A 19,154-nucleotide genomic window follows, 5' to 3' on the forward strand; every position below is an offset into this window, starting at 1 on the left:
TGTGTGCGTGCGGGGGCTATATGATGAACAGGTGTAACATCTGTTGGATAACTTCACAGCCCTCCATCACCCCCTCATTTCACCCTGAGGCTCCCTTCCTAAGGTGAAACAAAATACATACACACACACGTACACACTCCTTAAGCCTTATTCACACACACTGCAGATTTTTCTGCCAAGAAACACATATTGCATGTGTGAAACACATAATCCACATGTGCACGTACACACTGCCACGCGTTTCTCCCCCAATTTCAACACCCTTTTCTCTGCTATAATGAAGTGATTATTTAACCAATAAAGATTGTGAAACGCTGCAAATATCTCCGCTGTGGACTAATAAAGGGTTATCTTATCTTATCTTATCTTATATACCGCCTACACCAAGGACACCACTAAATGTGAGAAACACTTTATACAGCATTTTCCTGACCACACTTTCACTGCAAGCAGATGTGAATGATTGAATCCATGAAATCATATAGACAAAATGTCAAAGTTTTTTTCAACATAACTCGTGTTTTTGTATTTTTGTCCATCATTCACATCAGTTATGATTCTATTTTAGTCACAACACAAGTGGTGAAACAACCACAGGGGCTGTAAATCACTCTAGGTGGAAGTGAAACCACACGTGAGCACACCCAAAATGGTGTTTACCTTCCATGCCTATAAAGCACACTGATATACTGTACATTGACATTTTTATTTTACAAATGCATGAAAAAGACACACACACACACACCCAAAGAGGGTCATGTCCTCAGTATGTTTTTTTTGGAACATGCAGTTTACATTTCATAATTTAAAGGTACAGTGTGTACAATTTTGCAACATCTAGTGGTGTGGTTGCAGATTGCAACCAGCTGAGTACGCCTCCTCTAACTCCTCCCTTTTAAAGACTGTGGTAACGTGAGCCGCCGAGTGCAAAACCGTGGTATCGTCGTTCACTTCGCTCAGAGGCCATCCTTACCATAATAACACTACTTTGGGAGCAACGGAAGTCAGACGGCGGCTGGCGGTACCACGGTTTTGCACTCTGCGGCTCACGTTACCGCAGTTTCGCAAGTGTGTCGGAGAACTACGGTGGCTTTCAGGTAACGTAAAAACATGAAATGCTCTCTCTAGAGCCAGTGTTTGTTTTCCGTGCTACTGTAGAAACATGGCGGATCAACATGGCGTACTCCGTGAAGAATACCCGCTCCCCACTTGGATATGAAGGGCCCATCCTGAGCTAACAAAAACACAACGATTCTTAGTTTCAGGTGATCATACACTAATGAAAACATAGTGGTGAATATTATTTTTCCATTTCTGCTAATAGATCCCCCGAATTGTTACACAATGTTTATAATTAAATAATTTTTCCCACTTGATTTATTCACGGTAAGGTAGAAGATACTCCTGAAAACAGCCATTACATTAGTAGAGAAACTCTTTGATCTACAATTAAAAAAATAATAAATTATTAATTAAACATGGAAAATTGTCAAAATGTATAGAAAATGTTTGAATTCCTTCAAAATGATCTGGGGAATTATGACTTATGACCTGAATATTTCCAAAATTCTGACTAAAGCTCTGTTTACAATGCACACACGTGTGTACACATACACACAGAGGTGCAAAAAAAACTACAAAAGCCCCTTTCACACAGAGATTCTGCAATACTGCCGTGAAGAAGAACCGCAGTTACGTCAGCTTTGCTTATTCACACTGAAGCAGACAGCGGCGGCATAATGCTGCCCCAGTGTGTGATTTTAGACAGCACGCCGGCATAACGGGTGCAAAAGAGGCGTGACGTTTAATACAACAGCAACAGCCGGCTGTCCCTTTTCCACAAACATTGACTCGGCTTTGTCGGCACCTCCTCTGCCGGCTCAGCGACAGAACAACTCTGTCCCCCAGGACCCCACTCCGTCTCCGTACCTTTCATACAGAACAGTGAGGCGGAATAACGTCGAAACAGTCCCAACTTGAACAAGGGGCTAAAGTTTCAAAGAGCCACACACCTTTTGGTGAGTCTAGACCATCAAACACATATGTAGGGATGTAATTATCTGAACATTAAACACCCCTCCTCCTTCCTCTCACCACTCCCCCAGTCTTCATTCATCAATTGCTCCCTGTGGTGGCAGAAAAGGGCAGCACACCTCTAAAGAGGGCTAATGATAAGTCAGCGCCTAAGCTTGCACATTCTCATGCACCTGCACCAGTTTGCCTTTTATTAGTGCAGAGACCCGCCGACACAAAGGCAATTAGAGCAGACTTTGATCCTAATGGGATCCTAAGGGCACACACAAATGTGCACACACAAATTCACAGTCACACACACACACACAAACACACACTTTTAAAGGGGGGAAGGGAGAGACTGAACATGATATGACCGACAGGAAACAACTTCTCTGCTATCACACTGACAAGGTCAAAAGAATCAGGTCACCAGCTGCGCTGTTTCTTAACCTTATTCACATTAAGATCACCAAATAACCGAAGCAAGTATTGACCTGTGACCTTAAATGGTGGCAAAAGGGAAACTCCAAATGATCCAGATATTACATGCAAAAAAAAATCAAAATGTGACTTTTTCTGAAATTTAGAAACAATGTTACAACAAGCTAGAGATTATGTCATGTAGTCATGACACTGAAAACACAAGCTACTGTACATTCAATTGTTGCCTTTGAAGTTGTAGCTCCTACTGTGGAAACCTTTAAAAAGCAGCTCAAGACCCACGTGTTTACACATTGTGTCTCCACCTCATTGTCACAGGATCAAACTAATGTCCAGAATAGCAGGTTACATATGAGTCATATTAAGACTCTCAGGATGCCAATATTTATTCCTGGGACCCATCAACAACAGACCATATCAAAGAATAGATCTCACATCATGCACTGCAAATGTCAACTGATAAAGCCCATTGTCTTTTCCCCCTTTTTTTTATTTATTTATCTTTTTATTTACTTTAATTTAATTCTATTTTATTTATGTATTTGTTTATTTTTCCCCTAACAAACCTACCTCTTTGTACTGTACTGCAGCTTAATAGCTTTATTGTTTGTATCATTTATTTAGTCATGGAGATGAGGGACTGTTTAGAATATGAATATGTCTTTATATGTCCTCGGAAAAAATGTCTTGTACCCTTCATATTATAACAAAATGTCAATTAAAAATTGTTTTTGTTGTGACGTCCGATCTAGAACGGTGCTCGAGCCTTTGTCACCTTCATGTAAGAAACATACTGCCGACATCACAGCACACCTAGCTTTCTTTAACCATAGTAAGCCAGTTATGTGGATCTTAATGCGCGCGCATGCTTCTTAAAAACAAAATGAGTTTGAGACCAAAACAAGAAAACTGTTTAACAGCCTCAAAAAGATTAGATCCCTCTCTCCACCCTGGACTGTGTCTCCTACTCTTCAAAGATCCACCTGTAACCAAATAAATACCTAGATTCATCTTTATTCAGATGTGATTAAGTCACCAGGTGTCTGTAGGAATGATGATTATTAAATTCATTCATGCAAACTGAGCTGTTACACAAATGTTTCTTTGAAGCCTGAGAAAACAACAGGAATAATGCCTTGAGCTGGTTAAATCCAGCTATGGGTGGATTGGTATGCGCCGACATTCACCTTACTTTTCTGATTGAAACCCTCAGCTAATATTGATCCCTGTCTTTATTTGTCTCTGAACTGCCAGAGGACTCCACACTCTTTAAAACAATCAGATGTTGATGAAATCACATCGACACATCTTCTATCTGTAGCTCTACAGCTCATGTGCACTTTTTAAATTAAGAAAGAAAGAAAAAAAAAATTGGCTTTGGTGAAGTCCACAGAGCAACTACATTTACATGTTCACGTATATTTTGAGAATCTATAAACAGTCTATAAAAGTGAGAGAGGTCAGTGACACAGAGTGGAATAATCCCCAAATTTGAAAATACCCCCTAAGTTTGGCTATCCATATGCTAAAATGTGTATAAAACTTGCAAAGTTAAAGTTTGATTATGGAAAAAATCATAATCCTGATTATTTTGGTCAATATTGAGATCATGATTATTTAACACAATTACTCATTGACTTCATTGACTAAACATCATGCATTTAAAAGAACATTTTGTAGCCTATATTTTAAAGGTAAAATGCATCAATCTGGTCACTTTGAGAGCAAAATGAAGAGGCTAGATCTACGAAGAACTTTGTGCTCTTGTAAACAATTTGATCATATACACATTGGTTGTTTAGATATGAATGGTGATGACACGGCAAAAAAAGTCACACCCACAAAACATGGTAAATGAGACGGGGTGCGTGTTTCAAGAGGGGTAAGGTGGGTTGCCAACATCTCCACACTGAGGACAGCCCTCCCTGGTTGACGGTTGCGCCAGGAGCAGGGAGCTCCGTCCCTCCCCACAGGGAGAGAGAGCACAGCGAGCACTAATTGGCGAGGTCCGGGGGAGGGGGGGGTTCTGTAAAGCTCCACCGTTAAGGAAAGGGGTGTGCTAGATTTATGACACACGCAAAACGAGAGCATCGTTGTGAAACGGAATGCTGCACAATAATCATTTTATTTTGATTATCTTGAATTCATAATCTTTGGAAGACAAAATCGTAATTGAAATTTGATTAATTGCACAGCCCTAATTTATTCATTCACTCACTTATTAAATGAGTCATATTTGTATTTCCTAATTCACCTTATGTTGATATTAATGTATTACTAAGTTGTTTCAGTCTGAATCTCTGTTTTAAATAATTCCCAAGCTAAAAAGCGGGAGGGGACAGACACAAAAGTAGTCTGTAAATGAAGATGTGAAGTACTCCAAGCAGTTCTGGTTATAAGACACACAACTTCTGTGTAAAAAAAGATGTGAAAAACAAAATCCTTTCCCACTATTCCCAAGTACAGTCAATAGGTCTTTATAATTTTACTTTTATGTTCTCCAACACAAGAACAATATTCTACTTAATACTGATATCTGAAGCACTCTGACCTGGTGTTGTTCTTGAACTTGAGGAAGTAGTGGAGGCAGTTGATGCAGTGATGGGGTCCAGGACCTTCACAGCCGTTCTCATTGCATTCAGAGTCACAGGGGCCTGGAGGCACACACACGTAACAGTGTAAAGAGATGATGATCGTAGGAAGAGGTTTATAGTCTAATAACTTTGTCCATATTAACTGAGTTTATGGAATAATTCATTTCATTTTATTGCACCCTTGTTCCTAATGCGGCAGTACAACTTACTATCACTGTGACAGGTCAGTAAAAACAGCAGCTGCCAAAGAATTATGTTACTTTTCAACGCCGCCGCTGTGGCGAACCTGTGTGTGTACAGCTCTGGATTTATCACTCACCGTTGTACTCCTCTGTGAACTCCTCATCGGTGGGCGTCAGCATGTCTGTGGAGCGGGGCTTATCGCTGCGCAGAGACGAGTACGGGTGCACAGAGGTGCCGTACAGCACCAGTGACCACTCCTTCAGCTTGCCTGAGGAAACAGAAGCATTGTAAAAGTCTTAGACACAGATCCTCTTCAGTCTGTCCTGATGGGGAGCAGCTGAACATCCTTTGATGCCCATTTGATTTGTATATTCAATACATAGCGTTGTCATTATGTTCCACAAAAAACAGATGTGTACTGTCAGGCAGTTGTCCAGCATTTCTTCTTGTTTCTGTTTAGTTGTAATGTGATAACTCAGTTCAACCACTCTCACCACTAAATTATTCTATATTTCCAGCTACCATAAGTAGATTAGATTACATTAAACTGTTAATGATACACATGAGGAAACTAGGCACAAGTTACATGGGATTATAGTGACCGACCTAAGAGCTTTTTAGGAACTGCTACTCTCCATTTGAGACTTTATTATGTTGTTAAATTAGTGGGTCATTTGAGCAGTTAAGTTCACTGCCTCCAGAGCAACATGTGTGCTCCTGCTGGTCCTACACTCTAAAACCTCCTCCCGCGTCTTCTACTTCTACTGTCTCTGGAAATCAGGTTTAAAAAATACAAATGAGTATGAAGACTGATGATTCTTTTTTAAATAAAGAAATTAGCAATACTGTCATACCGGGTACTTTCTGGCTGCGGAGTTGAGAAGGTGAGTCATAGATCTCTAGGACCCAGTCGCCTGCTGCCTTCTCTCCCCAGCAGTGGGTGGTCATAAACTCCCAGTTCTTAAAACCCTCCATGGAGTGATCAAACAACCTGCACATCAACAACACATGCACACACACACACACAAAAAAAAGTCACAGATGAGGAAACAACTCAAGTACTGCAAATACCAGAACAAACAGTCTCAACCACTCAACCAAGTACGATCACAGTCTCTCATGAACTGTGGACAAACATTGTACAGGACTGTGGTTTATCTGAGGTGAACATGGACTACAGCGCTTACACCACATTCAGAATCTAATCCCCTAGAGGTTATCACAATTTATGGTGTTTCTGCACAGATTAAAAATTCTTCTTGTTAACAAAGCAAACATAGACAATTGAATCCACATTTTAAAGAATAATGCAAATGTATTTAAATGTAATACAGAAACATCTAATTTGGCTTCTGTAAATATTTAACCCCATGAGGCCCAACATTTCTAATTTAGAAGCACCTTGCCTTATTCCGGGGCCAGGCAATATGATTTCTATTTCATTTCTATCGTGACATAGGCTAGGCCTATATTTATTTATTTTTTTCTCTATAATTTCACTTACATAGCACTCAATCTATTAAAATGACAAAATACTCAGTACTTTTAATTTATCAAGTATTAAAATCTCACAGGAATACACAAAAAAATAGGCTTAACCCTGTGGTTATTTCATATAAACCATTTATTTATTGAATTACCAGAAAACATGCAATATCGTGATATATATCGTTATCGGGATATGAAATGACCTATATCATTATAGAAGATTTTGGTCATATCGCCCAGCCTACCTTATTCTAAGTCAGAACAATGAAGCTGAATTTTTAGTACCCTTACTGATTTTTTTTACAGTTTTTGATTTTACATTAATTAAGAAAAAACTGCCAATAAAAATAGATCCCGACATTGATTATTCTATTTGAAGACAACATTCTGACAATAATCATTTTCATTTTGCAATGTCCTCCATGTTCATGTGGTATTACATTGCAGATAACATGTGTCTTTACCTGTTGGCAAGCAGCTGAGACTTGGTCCCTGAGGGTGAGGTCAGATTGATTGACAGGTCCCCCCGTCGAGGGTGTGTGATTGTTATACGTACGACCACGTGCTCCAGGTAGATCACATGGTGGTTGGGGTTGTCAGTGCATCCTGTTGCCTTGTACACCGACCGAACCACATGCTCTGGACGGATAGTTCTGCAGGAATCAAAAGGTATACATGAGGAGAACATACACACTAAAACAGAAATATCTATAGTTTGTTATTTCTGGGAGCATTGGCTGTTAAAAATATGAATATTGTCTTTAATCGATGCATCAATTTATCAATCAGTCCACTGATGGAGACTCAAAACCAGCTCCACTGACAAAAAGTGGGAAAACCATAAAACAAATCTATGGACATTGCGGCATTAACCAAAGAGATTCGCTGGTATCTGGTATACTAGTACATTTCATTGCAGTAAAGATTATCAAACAATCATCAAACACCAACAACTAGAATTACCGCCTGGCGGTCGTATGCCTCCGCCAACCAGTCAAATTGCAGTTTACATCCATGTCTGTCCAGAATGTCACTTCATCATTTTATCCTGTTAGACATTTGTGTGGAATTGACATCATTTCCATATAAATTCTTAGTTAATTTATGGTCAAAAATTTGTTTTGTGAAGTCACAGTGACCTTTGACCACCAAAATCAAATGAATTCATCACTGAGTCCAAGTGGACGTTTGTGCCAAATTTGAAGAAATTCTCTCCAGGCATTGCTGAGATATCACTCTAATGAGAATGAGATGGACGTGAGGTCACAGTGACCTTGACCTGTGACCTCCGGCCATGGCTGTCGCCGGCAAGGAGGCATAAAAAAGCAAACAAAAAAAGGATGTCAGATATTAAAGCCGAGCAGATGGCCAATCACGTTAAAACACTGCTACATATCACTCAAGATAAAACGTCGGCTCTGGTTACAGTAGCTTGAGGAAAGACTTTCAAAAAGAGATCTTTCCTCTTTACGAAGCTGTGAAACTAATTTTTAAGTGAACTTGTTATGCATTTAAAGCTACTAATTGGTTTCAAGGTTTCATTTACAACTGGAGAGTATTTCTTCATTGAAAGAAGGGCAAAGAACGGCACCGAAGGCTTTTCACGATAGAAAAGCTGTTTTCGCTCTTCTCCCGACTGGCTTCGGCAAGCGTTTGATTGACAGATAGTTCATCCAATCACCTGCCAAGTGTCCTTTTAAAGTGCCTGCCCTTTTCTAAACAGTTTTCAATGACGGCTTCTCAGATGGTTCTGTGTAACAAAGCATCTGACGCGTCAGGTCAGGTCTTGTGTGCCCTAAGTCACAATGCACCTGTAGTCAGTATGCTCTTTCAGGGAGAGGCGTTGGGGACTGTGGCTGTCTCCCTACACGGAGACATTCTGCTCACTCACCAAAGACTCTGTTAGAGACTGTCTGACATAACACTCAATATCAAGTTTCAATACACTGAGGCACCCCTAAAAGCAATCACGTGTACTGTGATTTAACCTCGTCCAAAAGCCAAAGAGCATGCACAAAAGTTTTCCATTTCCCAAACCTCAACCAGCCAAAGAAACCAAGAACCACAAGCATGATAAGAAAGACAAAGGACTTCATTTGTTCCGTCTGCTATGCACCGCTCACCAAACACTTGGCCAACGCAAACATAATGACCCCTTGAATAACATCTGTGGTATGATCTAATATAATAGCGGTACAATGACAAAAACAGTGAAAACATGGACAGGTCCAGTACAGGAGACAATGAACACCATCCTGCCAGAGAGAAAGAGTCATACATCGCTGCTGCACATGAAGCAGCTGAGCCAACTCAACACATTAACTCACTGGCTGGATTACATACAGGGTTTATTCACTGGAAACTGAAACAGAGCTGGTGAATTACACTTGCTCGCAAATAACATATAAAGGGAGGATTACTACAATTATTTTTTTTGTAGGGTAGAGGGTTGAAAGACAATTATTGCCAGCGACTTGTGCGGTTTGATCCTGTATTGGAAACAGTTTTGTTAGATTGCCTGTTGTCAGGGTTACAATGACGGTGATGACACTTTTAGGGCCTAAGTGATACAGCACAGATGTTTATCTTTAAGAGGAAAATTACCCCCAGACAATTATCGGCTGGTAAAGATTTCCTTAAGCTGTGCGATGAAGATGAAGCTTTTTTCTTGGAAAAAGTAGTACTCAAACTTGGCTCAAGGATTAATTGAGACAAAGAGCAACACAATGATTACTAAATGCTTTTTTCTTTTGCCATTCAGACCACATAGTACCCACAAAGATTTAAATTACAGTCATAAATACCTGCTTTAATCGTTCTGCAAAGGGTTTTTCTCAAAAGTTTAGTGTTAATGTAACCATCTGAAATTATGAGTAAGTGGTTGTGTTTATTGTGGGATCAGTCTATTGATAATTAATTACAGCTAAATATAAAAATGTATTTGTGAAAGGGCAAAATAGGCCAGTAAGATGAATTTAATGATTTCCACTGAGTATTGTAAATGTATTTATTTTAAACCACTAACATTGGTGAAACAAATTCACCTGTCTTATATCAATTAAATCATTGAATTAGTATGAAAGGAGTCAAAGTGGTTTATTATTATCTTATATTTACAATATGAATTGTTTTTCCAGAATACCAGCAGGTAAACAATCCATAACAATTTCTCCATTTGTACTTCGACTCCATCTCTGATCATTTATATAATTCTTGAGGGACTAATAGTTGATATAAACAATTAAAGTACCAGTGTGTAACATCTAGGGGGATCTACTGGCAGAAATGGAATATAATATGAATAAGTATGTTTATTTTAATGTATAATCACCTGAAAATAAGAATCGTGTTTTCTTTACCATAGAATGAGCCGTTTATATCTACATAGGGAGCAGGCCCTCTCTTCACGGAGTCGGCCGCCATGTTTCTACAGTAGCCCAGAATGGACAAGTCGATAACGTTACTCGTTCTGAGGTTAACCCCCCGCCACTTCACTCAGTCACCAGGAAACAAGACACGGGAAACCTCTGTTGGTACTGCAACTTCCACTGTACATTCAATTGATATTCTCAAAGCTAAACTAACTGTCTTCTGCTCCACTAGCTCACTTGTTGGCTCACACATATTCGCCACTGCTCTCTCTCTCTCTCTCTCTTGCTTCACCACTCACTTCCCCCGTACACACACTCTAAGCACTGACTCTGCTATTCTCCAAATGACCTACGCTACTCCTACAACAACTGGCTCTACAACTGGCCATTCACGTTTTCCCGTCGGCCACCGTAGTTATTCTACACGCTTGGCACATGGGAGAAGTTGCAATCTGCAACCTCACCACTAGATGCCGCCAGATGTTCCACACTGTACCTTCAACATTAAAACCAGTGAAAAGAGAGAGAATACACAAGAACATTGCATGAGCTCAGGCAGACGTGATGGAACGAATAACAGAGGGAAAACACTGATCGTCTCTTTCGTAAGTAGTCGATGACTGCTTGGAAGGCGGACAGCAGTAATGGCTGGGGAGTCTAGGGCTGATATCACAGCTCTGGCTTCTCCATGACACAACACAGATAACTGAACCGTACGCATGGGACCGAGCAGAGCAGATGCACAGCTGATTACCACCAGCCTGATTGCACACAGATCAGGCCGTTTTTCCTGGTGCGTGCTCCAAGTGGAGTGAGGCGAGCGATTGCAGACAGACATTACCAAACGCAGTCAGAGGGGCCAGCCAGAGGGTGTGTGGGAACACAGCCGGGATGGCTGCACTCATGTAGCAAGTTAGAAGCATAGAACACACACGCATACATACAGTACACACATACATCTGTAGGAAAGGAAAAGAGACGCATATAGACCTGCTTCCAAAACACATTAACACAATCTATAAAAAAACATAGGCACAGTCACACGTCCAAGAAGCAAGTGAGCACAGACACATTTATATATACATTTATACTCAATAAAGGGGTTTGTTAAGGGAAAAGAATGTTTCAGACTTTTTTGGGCAGTTTTGTTATGTGTTACACAATAAACTTTCATGACTTTTTGCCAAAACAAAACAAAATAAAGCCTTATGTTTCCTGGTGATTGCCTACTTTTAATTTGCAGGCCTGTCATTTGGCTGCATGGACGGAGGGTAATTCTGTTGAAGAACAAGGCTTAAGCCCCCAGTAACTGGACAAATGTGTGACTGACCATTTCACACATGTCTACTCATAAATACACTACACACGGAAAAAGGAGGCTAAAATGACGGGGTTGTTTTTATTTCTTTCACGCAACAACAGTGGTAATCTCTCCATGAGCCAACACACGATACATGAGTACGGAGGTCTGAGCACAACTGCCTCTGACACAAGCCGGACTACATAAGCCTCACATGGACTGACTTGTGCACTGGAGCAGAACAGACAGAATGACACTGATAATGCTGCAGTCGCTGGCCACCGAGCCTTCGACTGAAAGCAAACCAGTTCAGGGCCTGAGTTCAGCCAGCCAGCCGAACACAGAACAGTGCTCCGGCTTCCAGCTGCATCAAGAATAACAAGCTGTGAAGCCCTGGCTCTCTCTCTCCTTGTGTGTGTGTGTGTGTGTGTGTTTGTGTGTGTGTGTGTGTGTGTGTGTGTGTGTGTGTGTGTGTGCGTGTGTGTGTGTGTGTGTGTGTGTGTGTGTGCGCGTAGTAAAGGTCTTATGTGAAAACCACCCTGCCAGAACTAATGCTTGGCCCCTATCAAGGTACAGCTTGCACAACTTCCCTCTCAAACACATGCCGGTGCATAAAACACCAGGGAAAGAAAAAAATGAGAGACTCGCTTATCTGGCTTTAAACTCAGAGAGTCTACTACAATTAACATACATGTTTAACTACAGAATGACCTCCCTTACTGTGGCACAGCAGCAGATTTCCAGAATTATTTTATATGGACACCCCAGTCCACATGCTGCTGGTTTGGCCCCTTTAGGTCCAATTAAGGGAAATCCTAATGCTCCAGCATACAATGATATTTTAGACAATAGTGCTTCCAACTTTGTGGCAACAGTTTGGGGAAGTCTCTGTCCCCAACAACAAACTGGGGACCATGAAGAAATGGTTTTCCAAGTTTGGTGTGGAAGAACTTGACTTGCCTGCAGAGAGGTTTAAAAATGGCATATTGGTGTAACGTTTGCGTGTCCACATACTTTTAGCCACGTAGTGTATATTAGAGTTGCAACAATTAAACGATTAGTTGTCAACTATTAAATATATCACCAACTATTTTGACAATCGATTAATCAGTTAATTTTTTAAGAAAAAAAGTAAAAATTCCAGTTTCTGGTTTCTTTACTCCTCTGTGACCGTAAGCTGAATATCTTTGAGTTGTGGACAAAACAAGACATTTGAGGACGTCATCTTGTGCTTTGGGAAACACTGATCAACATGTTTCACCATTTTCTGACATTTTATAGACCAAATAACTAATTGATACATCAACCATGAAAATAATAGTTAGTTGCAGCCCTAGTATGTCACGATATGTTCGTCTCTGTGTGTGTTCGTTCGTTCTACCTTATTTGTCGGTCTGCGCTCTCCACACAGACGTGCTGAGTTGGGACTTGCTTCCATCGCTCCGCCTCCTTCACCATCGCCTCAGCGTCCATCAGACCAAAGCCGTACAGGTGGCTGACTGTAGGAAACAGAGAAAAGTCACAGCTGATCAGACCACTCCAATGCTGACTATTGTTTCTCATACCAATGACGGCTTATCAAAAAAAGGATTGTTTGTAGTTCAAACTTCTGAGGAAGATTTTGCGTTCTTTACCCAATCACGTGAAATCATCCAACGTGAACAAATCTCAAAGATGGGGTCGGGTTAAGAATCAGTGACAAGACCTCTGGACAAGTTTGTAGCCCTCCTTAAAGGCATCTAGTATTCCTATTAAAGACTGTTCTTTAGGTTGTTACAGAGTCCAAATGTGTCCAAAACAAAAGCAAAAATTCAGAGCATGAATTATTAACAGGTATTATCTACTAACTGATGAAAATACTGAGGACATATGAGGTAGTAGGTAGTTGTCTAAAAGTGAAAAAGAAAGTTTCAACACCACTAAACTTATGGGCACAGCAGGTCAAATATGAATTCCTTCCATACCTCTCCCACCCCTCCTTCCCTGCTCTGTTTCTCTTTAGTTCCTCTTTGAAAAAAACAGTCACTTGGAAAATCTCCAGGCACACATGGGCCTGCAGCCTGGCTGACCCCTACTTCTCACTGTGTTGGTTTCTCTCCTTCACACACACACACGCAGGTATGCACACACACATTTAAACACAGTTACAAACAGCAACCACAACACAGACCCGGACAGATGGCAGCTGTTGGCGCAGTAGTTAAGCAAGAAGGAAACATTTTTGGAAACTGCTCATCATCCCTCTTCTGATTGGAGAAAACTAATTCAGGAGTCAAAATACTGCATATTGATTTCTCTCTGTAACTGTTTTGTATTTTTCTTTATACATAACACACTACATCCCACTATGAATCTTAAACGCAACAGTTGCTTAATTGATGTGTTGAGACAATGGATGGATAGATTGATGATATCTATCTGCGTAAGAGTGTGTGTACCATTGTAACCAGCAGCATTGGTCTTCCAGTCAGGGGCGCTGAGATGTCCGGCTCTCGAGGTCTTTACGATTATGTGCTGAATATCTCTCCATGATAGAAGAGGACTGTCAGAGGAAAAAACACACACAAGTACATTAATATATTTATTGTACCATAAAAAAATCCAAGGACCAAGGAGTAGGAGGACATAACTAAGCAGGAACTAAATAAATAAATAAATAAGTGACATAAAGACCTGTTTTCTATGCACATACGCAAACAGATATACGCATACATTTTTAAATAACAAAATCTACACACAAGGTCAAGCAGCACTTATGATTTAAATACAGGGATGATGATGAGAAATTGCTTTTGAATAATTCATTATGTTGTGAAAGGAAATGCAGAACATGGCGAGAAAAATAAATGACTAAAAGGGGGAGAATGAACAGGAAGACATGACGAGATATCTGAGTAAATTCAGACAAGAGCATGAGGGAGGATAGGTGGATGAAAGAGGAACATAAAAAGTTTAGGATAAAGGGGGGAAGGAGGTTAAAAAACAAAGTGCAAGGAGGAAGAAAGCAGATGAAATGTAAAACAAGGTAAATAAAACATAGTAATATACAGTAGGTGGAAGATTACTGAGAGAAAATTACAGAGAAGCATAGATGGAGAGCATAGATGCCCGTTCATCCGTCCCTAGTTTCTCAGATCTCACGTGAGATCCATTACGAGATGGCAGCCATGTGCGTCGACCGCTTTGATGTCCAAATGCTACATTAAAGGGAAAAACCGGGAAGAAGTGGGTCACCAAGTTTCCTGGGATTCCCTTCCATCTCATATGCCGACCAGATGCTCCATTCCCTCCCCTCATGTCACTCCCTCCCTCGCCATCTGAGACCTCCAGAATCTGCACCACTCTGAATCAGTTGACCTAAAACTAACATTTAAGGATTGAAACCCAACATTTGGATTTTAAAATTTAAGAAGATACGCAGGTATGTAGTGAGAGGGAGAAAGAGAGCGACGTCTGACCCGAACACACTGTGCCTTTGCCTGTTGAGCCGCTTGCATAAGTGCAGGTTCTTTCACATCCTCCTGTGATCTCTTAAACCAAAAATGCACTAGAGGACTTTTAAAATCCTAAACATCTGGAGAGAAGTCTCAGCATCACACCTTTAGCTGCTGACTTTTACAGATTATAGTCAAAGCCTCCTTCACATATGCACTTTATTCCATAAATGTTCAAGCAATTTTATCTGTATCATGGTGGAGTAGCACTACTAGGCTGGGGATAGGGTTCATCATTCGTCGCTATGTTTTCTCGTATTTTTATCTTGTATTTATTATATTGTTCTATGCGTTATATATTTGTAAGAAAAAGTATAATTCATCTGTTTAATTGTTGCTCATATTGTATTATATTTTGGAAAAACTTATTCTAAAACGTTTATATCGTGCAAAACAACACATGCAATTAATATTGAAGGTAAAAATGTTATCACTTCATTTTGAATGTGATAACAGTTTATGCTCCATTGTTTTTTCTTTTTATCCTTTTCTTTTAACCTTTTTATCTTAGTAGGGAAATTTCATATTCATAAAGCTACATTTCTTAACTCAACCCCATCTTTTAGGTTGTTCTTAATTGAATTTAATGTTATTATGAGTCTCTTAAATTTCTAACACATAAGAAATCCATGTGATTAACCACAATTTACTCAGAGATGTTTGTCTGAAAAAGTGTCACTTAAATCATTTTATTATTTTGGATTTAATCATTTTCTTTTTTTTCTATTATTATTATTATTATTATTATTATTATTATTATTATTATTATTATTATTTTATACAACACTCTGGTGTTATTTTCTTCTTTCTTTATTAACTGAATTGGTATGACTGACTGTTAATACTTTATATACTTATATTTTAATTGTAAGTTTTAAAAAAAAAAGCTCTATATGTTGTGTTATATTGTCAAAACACATTGTAAATGTTTGACTTGTGTTTACTTGTAATGAAATGTCACATTTGTTCTTTAGGGTTGCACACATGGTGACAGAAAAATAAATAATCTAGAAAAAAACAACATGTTTTAAAGAGTCAGATCTCTCCCATATGGAACAAGATTGCCGAGTGGAGTATCGCTGCCTTACATGGATATTATATCTAATATTTAGAGGTTTGGTGTGATGTTATTCATTAACCAGGTCAAACTACAGGATCGCATTCCAATTAGTCAGTCAGACATGTTTTATAAAAGCCTGAGATCTCCAAAACTTTAGGACACAAGGATTTTGATTCCTAAACTTTTGCAGACTACAAGACAATGTGGGCCGGCCGTCCCTGTTGAGCTGCTCTATTTGTCGCAGACCAGTTCTTTTTTTAATCAGTCATCATGACTAAATCTGAATAATATTAGTTGGTATTTTAATTCTAACCATTTAATTCCTGGTTTTACTTAAGAACAGAAAAAGTCTGCTATGCTGAAAGCTGGCCATCAATCTCTCTCAGCACTGGAAAACAGCTAAACCTTTCACATTAGCTGTCATCATCTAACTTAGGCAATCCATCTTACTTCATGGAGTGTTGGGTCAACATTTTTGCATACATCAGGGTTATATTCGAGCTTTCTGATGTTAGGGATGAGATCGGGATTAGACAAAAAAAATATATAGATAATTGAAAGAAGAAGATTTATTTTTTATGGAAGCCCTGCAGTGAACCTGAAATATCACATCACTGTGATACCCAGAATACAACTGTAGATAAGACAAAAAAGTTGAACACATGGCTTCAATGAGCCTACACTTGTCAAATCCAACATAGGCTAAATAGCTGAAAATAAAATATCAAGTAGAAAATAATTAAAGGATTGTAGCACAGATAAGTGCTATGAAAAGTCAGAATAATTAATGTTCAGATCAATATTAATAGGCTTAGCTGCCACTGTGTAATTATGGTTCCATACATGTTTTATGGTCATTAATTAAAAGTGACTTTGGCATCGCTATCTAGGCCACGACAGCCTTCCCATAAACAAGCCAAAACTAATAAATGGAGTAGCTCACATACTGGGGAAAACCAGCAGCGAATCAGTACGTCTAATGTAGTTTTTTTCTTTTAAGTGTAATTATGGGTGAAAACACACGTGGAGAGAAAACAAAGAGGGACGTGAAGGATGAGGCAAACAAGCAAAACAATTGAATAGCCCATCTCCATCTGATCTCACCTTGGTTCAGTCCAGTGATGGAAGATTAACTATAATCAGCATTTTTCACTCTAAAATCTGCCTCTCCAACTTGAATTTTAAAGCAGACGAATGGAGAAGAAATGGTGTTTTCTTTTCGCTCATCTGTCTCTGCTTTGGTTGCTTAAAACCTCCCAGTAGATGAGATTCTTATGGTAGGTTATCCTCGCTCATTTCTTGTTCATCCCTCCTAATTTCCTCACTGAAGTCTCCATGTTCACTCACTTTTCCATTTCTTCACTTCCAAGGACAAAAGAAAAGGGGAAAGAAATAAAAAGTTTCTGAAGCTCTGAAACGTCGCTGCTTGCCGTGCTAGACTCAAGCTCATAAAAAGATAAATCATGTGCTGACTTAAACATTAAACATTTTAAACTTGGCAAAAACTACAGAGAACGGCGCATGGGACAGTTTTCTGAAGTAACATGTGCCAATCCAGTCTCATACCGAGGGAAAAGACCTCACAACAGAGAGTTTAAAGAAGTCTAGCGTCATGGCGTCTTGACATGTTTATCACAGAGAGTTTGCTCGCTTTCATTCACCAGATAAGAGCAGATACGATCAGCATTGCAGTTTGTATAAACTCTTTCATCCTCTCCTCTTTGCCTGCATGTACACGCATGCAAGTTTATCCATGTGAGAAAGTGAATGAAAGGAAAGAGAGCGTTTGCCTTGGAGGAGGGGGAAAAAAAGAGCATCGTGACAGCGGTGGAGGCCCAGCACGCACGACAGAGAGGAGGTGAGCGCTAGCAGAAGAGAAGAAAGCAGGCGGGAGAGAAGCAGTGTGTGTGATAATCTTGTTGAGGAAACAGGCTTACGTGCCCAGCACTGCCTGGAAACCGAGAATATTTTCTACTGGGGGGATTTGGATTGGATTATCCAGGTTAAATGAAGTGACCTCAGCTAACCGAGCCGCTCAACATGTGATGATTGGGTAAAGCCCAAATCAGAGTCTCTGCACCTGCACCGCGCTTTTTTCCAATTGATGAATTTAACTCAAGTAAAGCAACATGTTTCAAAGAGGGCCAGGGCGGGCATCTGCGGTGTCACACAGAAAAAGCAACAAGGGCATCTAGAATGGCAAAACAGGACATTTAAAACTTATTGAAAATAAAATACTTTTAAAATCTCTCTTACTTTTCTCATCTTTGAAAATGCCAACGTTGAAATTGGCACTCCCGTCTCTTCTAGCAAAAATGTTTGGCATGAAAGCACCTGGCCCCAAAATGTATGTAGGTAGCTATGCTTGTTGCAGACAAATTCTGCCACTAAGGACACCTTGAAACCAATATCTAAATGGTTTTTATGTTTAAAAAAAACAATAAAACTTGGTTTTGGAACCAATATTTTAGTACTGCAATATATTGTGATAATCAAATTATATATCCCAGCTCAGGTGAGACAGGCTACGGTACGTACACACTTCATCTGTTGTCACTACTCAATGGAGAGCTATTAAGTCTGTTACAGTTCAAGCCAAGTTTACCACTGAAGGAGAGTGATGATGACAATCCACAAGAAACGCAAATACTGACTACCAAAGAAAAGTGCACTAACACTTTATCTATAGTTTACTGCAAACAATCTTAGCGCAGGGAGGCTAAATATTAATGATGCAACTGGCCTTGAAAATATTTTTTATCTACAAAAGGGGGGCCCTGTAGAAAAGGTTTGGGAACCACTGACCTAAATGTTCCCAAACTCAACCTAAAACCCTCTCAGCAGGTGCACTGGAGGACAGGAAGTTTTTCTACCTAGAAAAATGATCCACACAAACTGTCCACTATTGATTTTGGCCTGGCATCCAGAATAACAGTTGAATATTAACAGCTGATGACTCCCTTCATTCAGCATTTCAACTTTACCATCTGCACCATCGGCATTCAGCTATTAAAGGGATATACTCAACCTGCTTTGGATGAACCAGAAGGACTCCTGTATTTATACAGACCTTAAAGCCTGCTGCAGATGTAATCAGTAAATGTGAATACGTCACATCACACATTCATACAGAAGGGGCAGGTTATTAGCATGTAAGTGCTGAAACTCTGGTGACCGGATGCAGGTGTATAAAGTGCTATACTGAGA

At 39.7% G+C, this 19,154-nt stretch overlaps 1 protein-coding gene and 1 long non-coding RNA gene across 5 annotated transcripts in view; one reads left to right on the top strand and one right to left on the bottom strand.

Moving 5' to 3' along the window:
• The window catches only part of pcsk5b (proprotein convertase subtilisin/kexin type 5b), a 96,335-nt gene that overhangs the window by 39,947 nt on the left and 37,234 nt on the right, over window positions 1-19,154 (bottom strand). For all 4 annotated transcript variants that reach the window (XM_037777711.1, XM_037777709.1, XM_037777707.1 and 1 more), the window contains exons 10-15: window positions 13,832-13,935; window positions 12,775-12,892; window positions 7,187-7,375; window positions 6,089-6,225; window positions 5,371-5,502; window positions 5,009-5,111 (exon numbers count right to left, since the gene is read on the bottom strand). In XM_037777711.1, coding sequence (XP_037633639.1) covers window positions 5,009-5,111; window positions 5,371-5,502; window positions 6,089-6,225; window positions 7,187-7,375; window positions 12,775-12,892; window positions 13,832-13,935 — 783 coding nt within the window. The remainder of the gene's footprint in view (window positions 1-5,008; window positions 5,112-5,370; window positions 5,503-6,088; window positions 6,226-7,186; window positions 7,376-12,774; window positions 12,893-13,831; window positions 13,936-19,154) is intronic.
• On the top strand, window positions 1,376-17,858 carry LOC119492902. The gene is made up of 4 exons (XR_005207867.1): window positions 1,376-1,752; window positions 3,917-3,920; window positions 9,798-9,813; window positions 17,847-17,858. It is a non-coding gene; the product is annotated as an uncharacterized LOC119492902 (long non-coding RNA).

This window comes from Sebastes umbrosus, chromosome 8, assembly GCF_015220745.1.
Source record: "Sebastes umbrosus isolate fSebUmb1 chromosome 8, fSebUmb1.pri, whole genome shotgun sequence".
NCBI classification, from domain to species: domain Eukaryota; kingdom Metazoa; phylum Chordata; class Actinopteri; order Perciformes; family Sebastidae; genus Sebastes; species Sebastes umbrosus.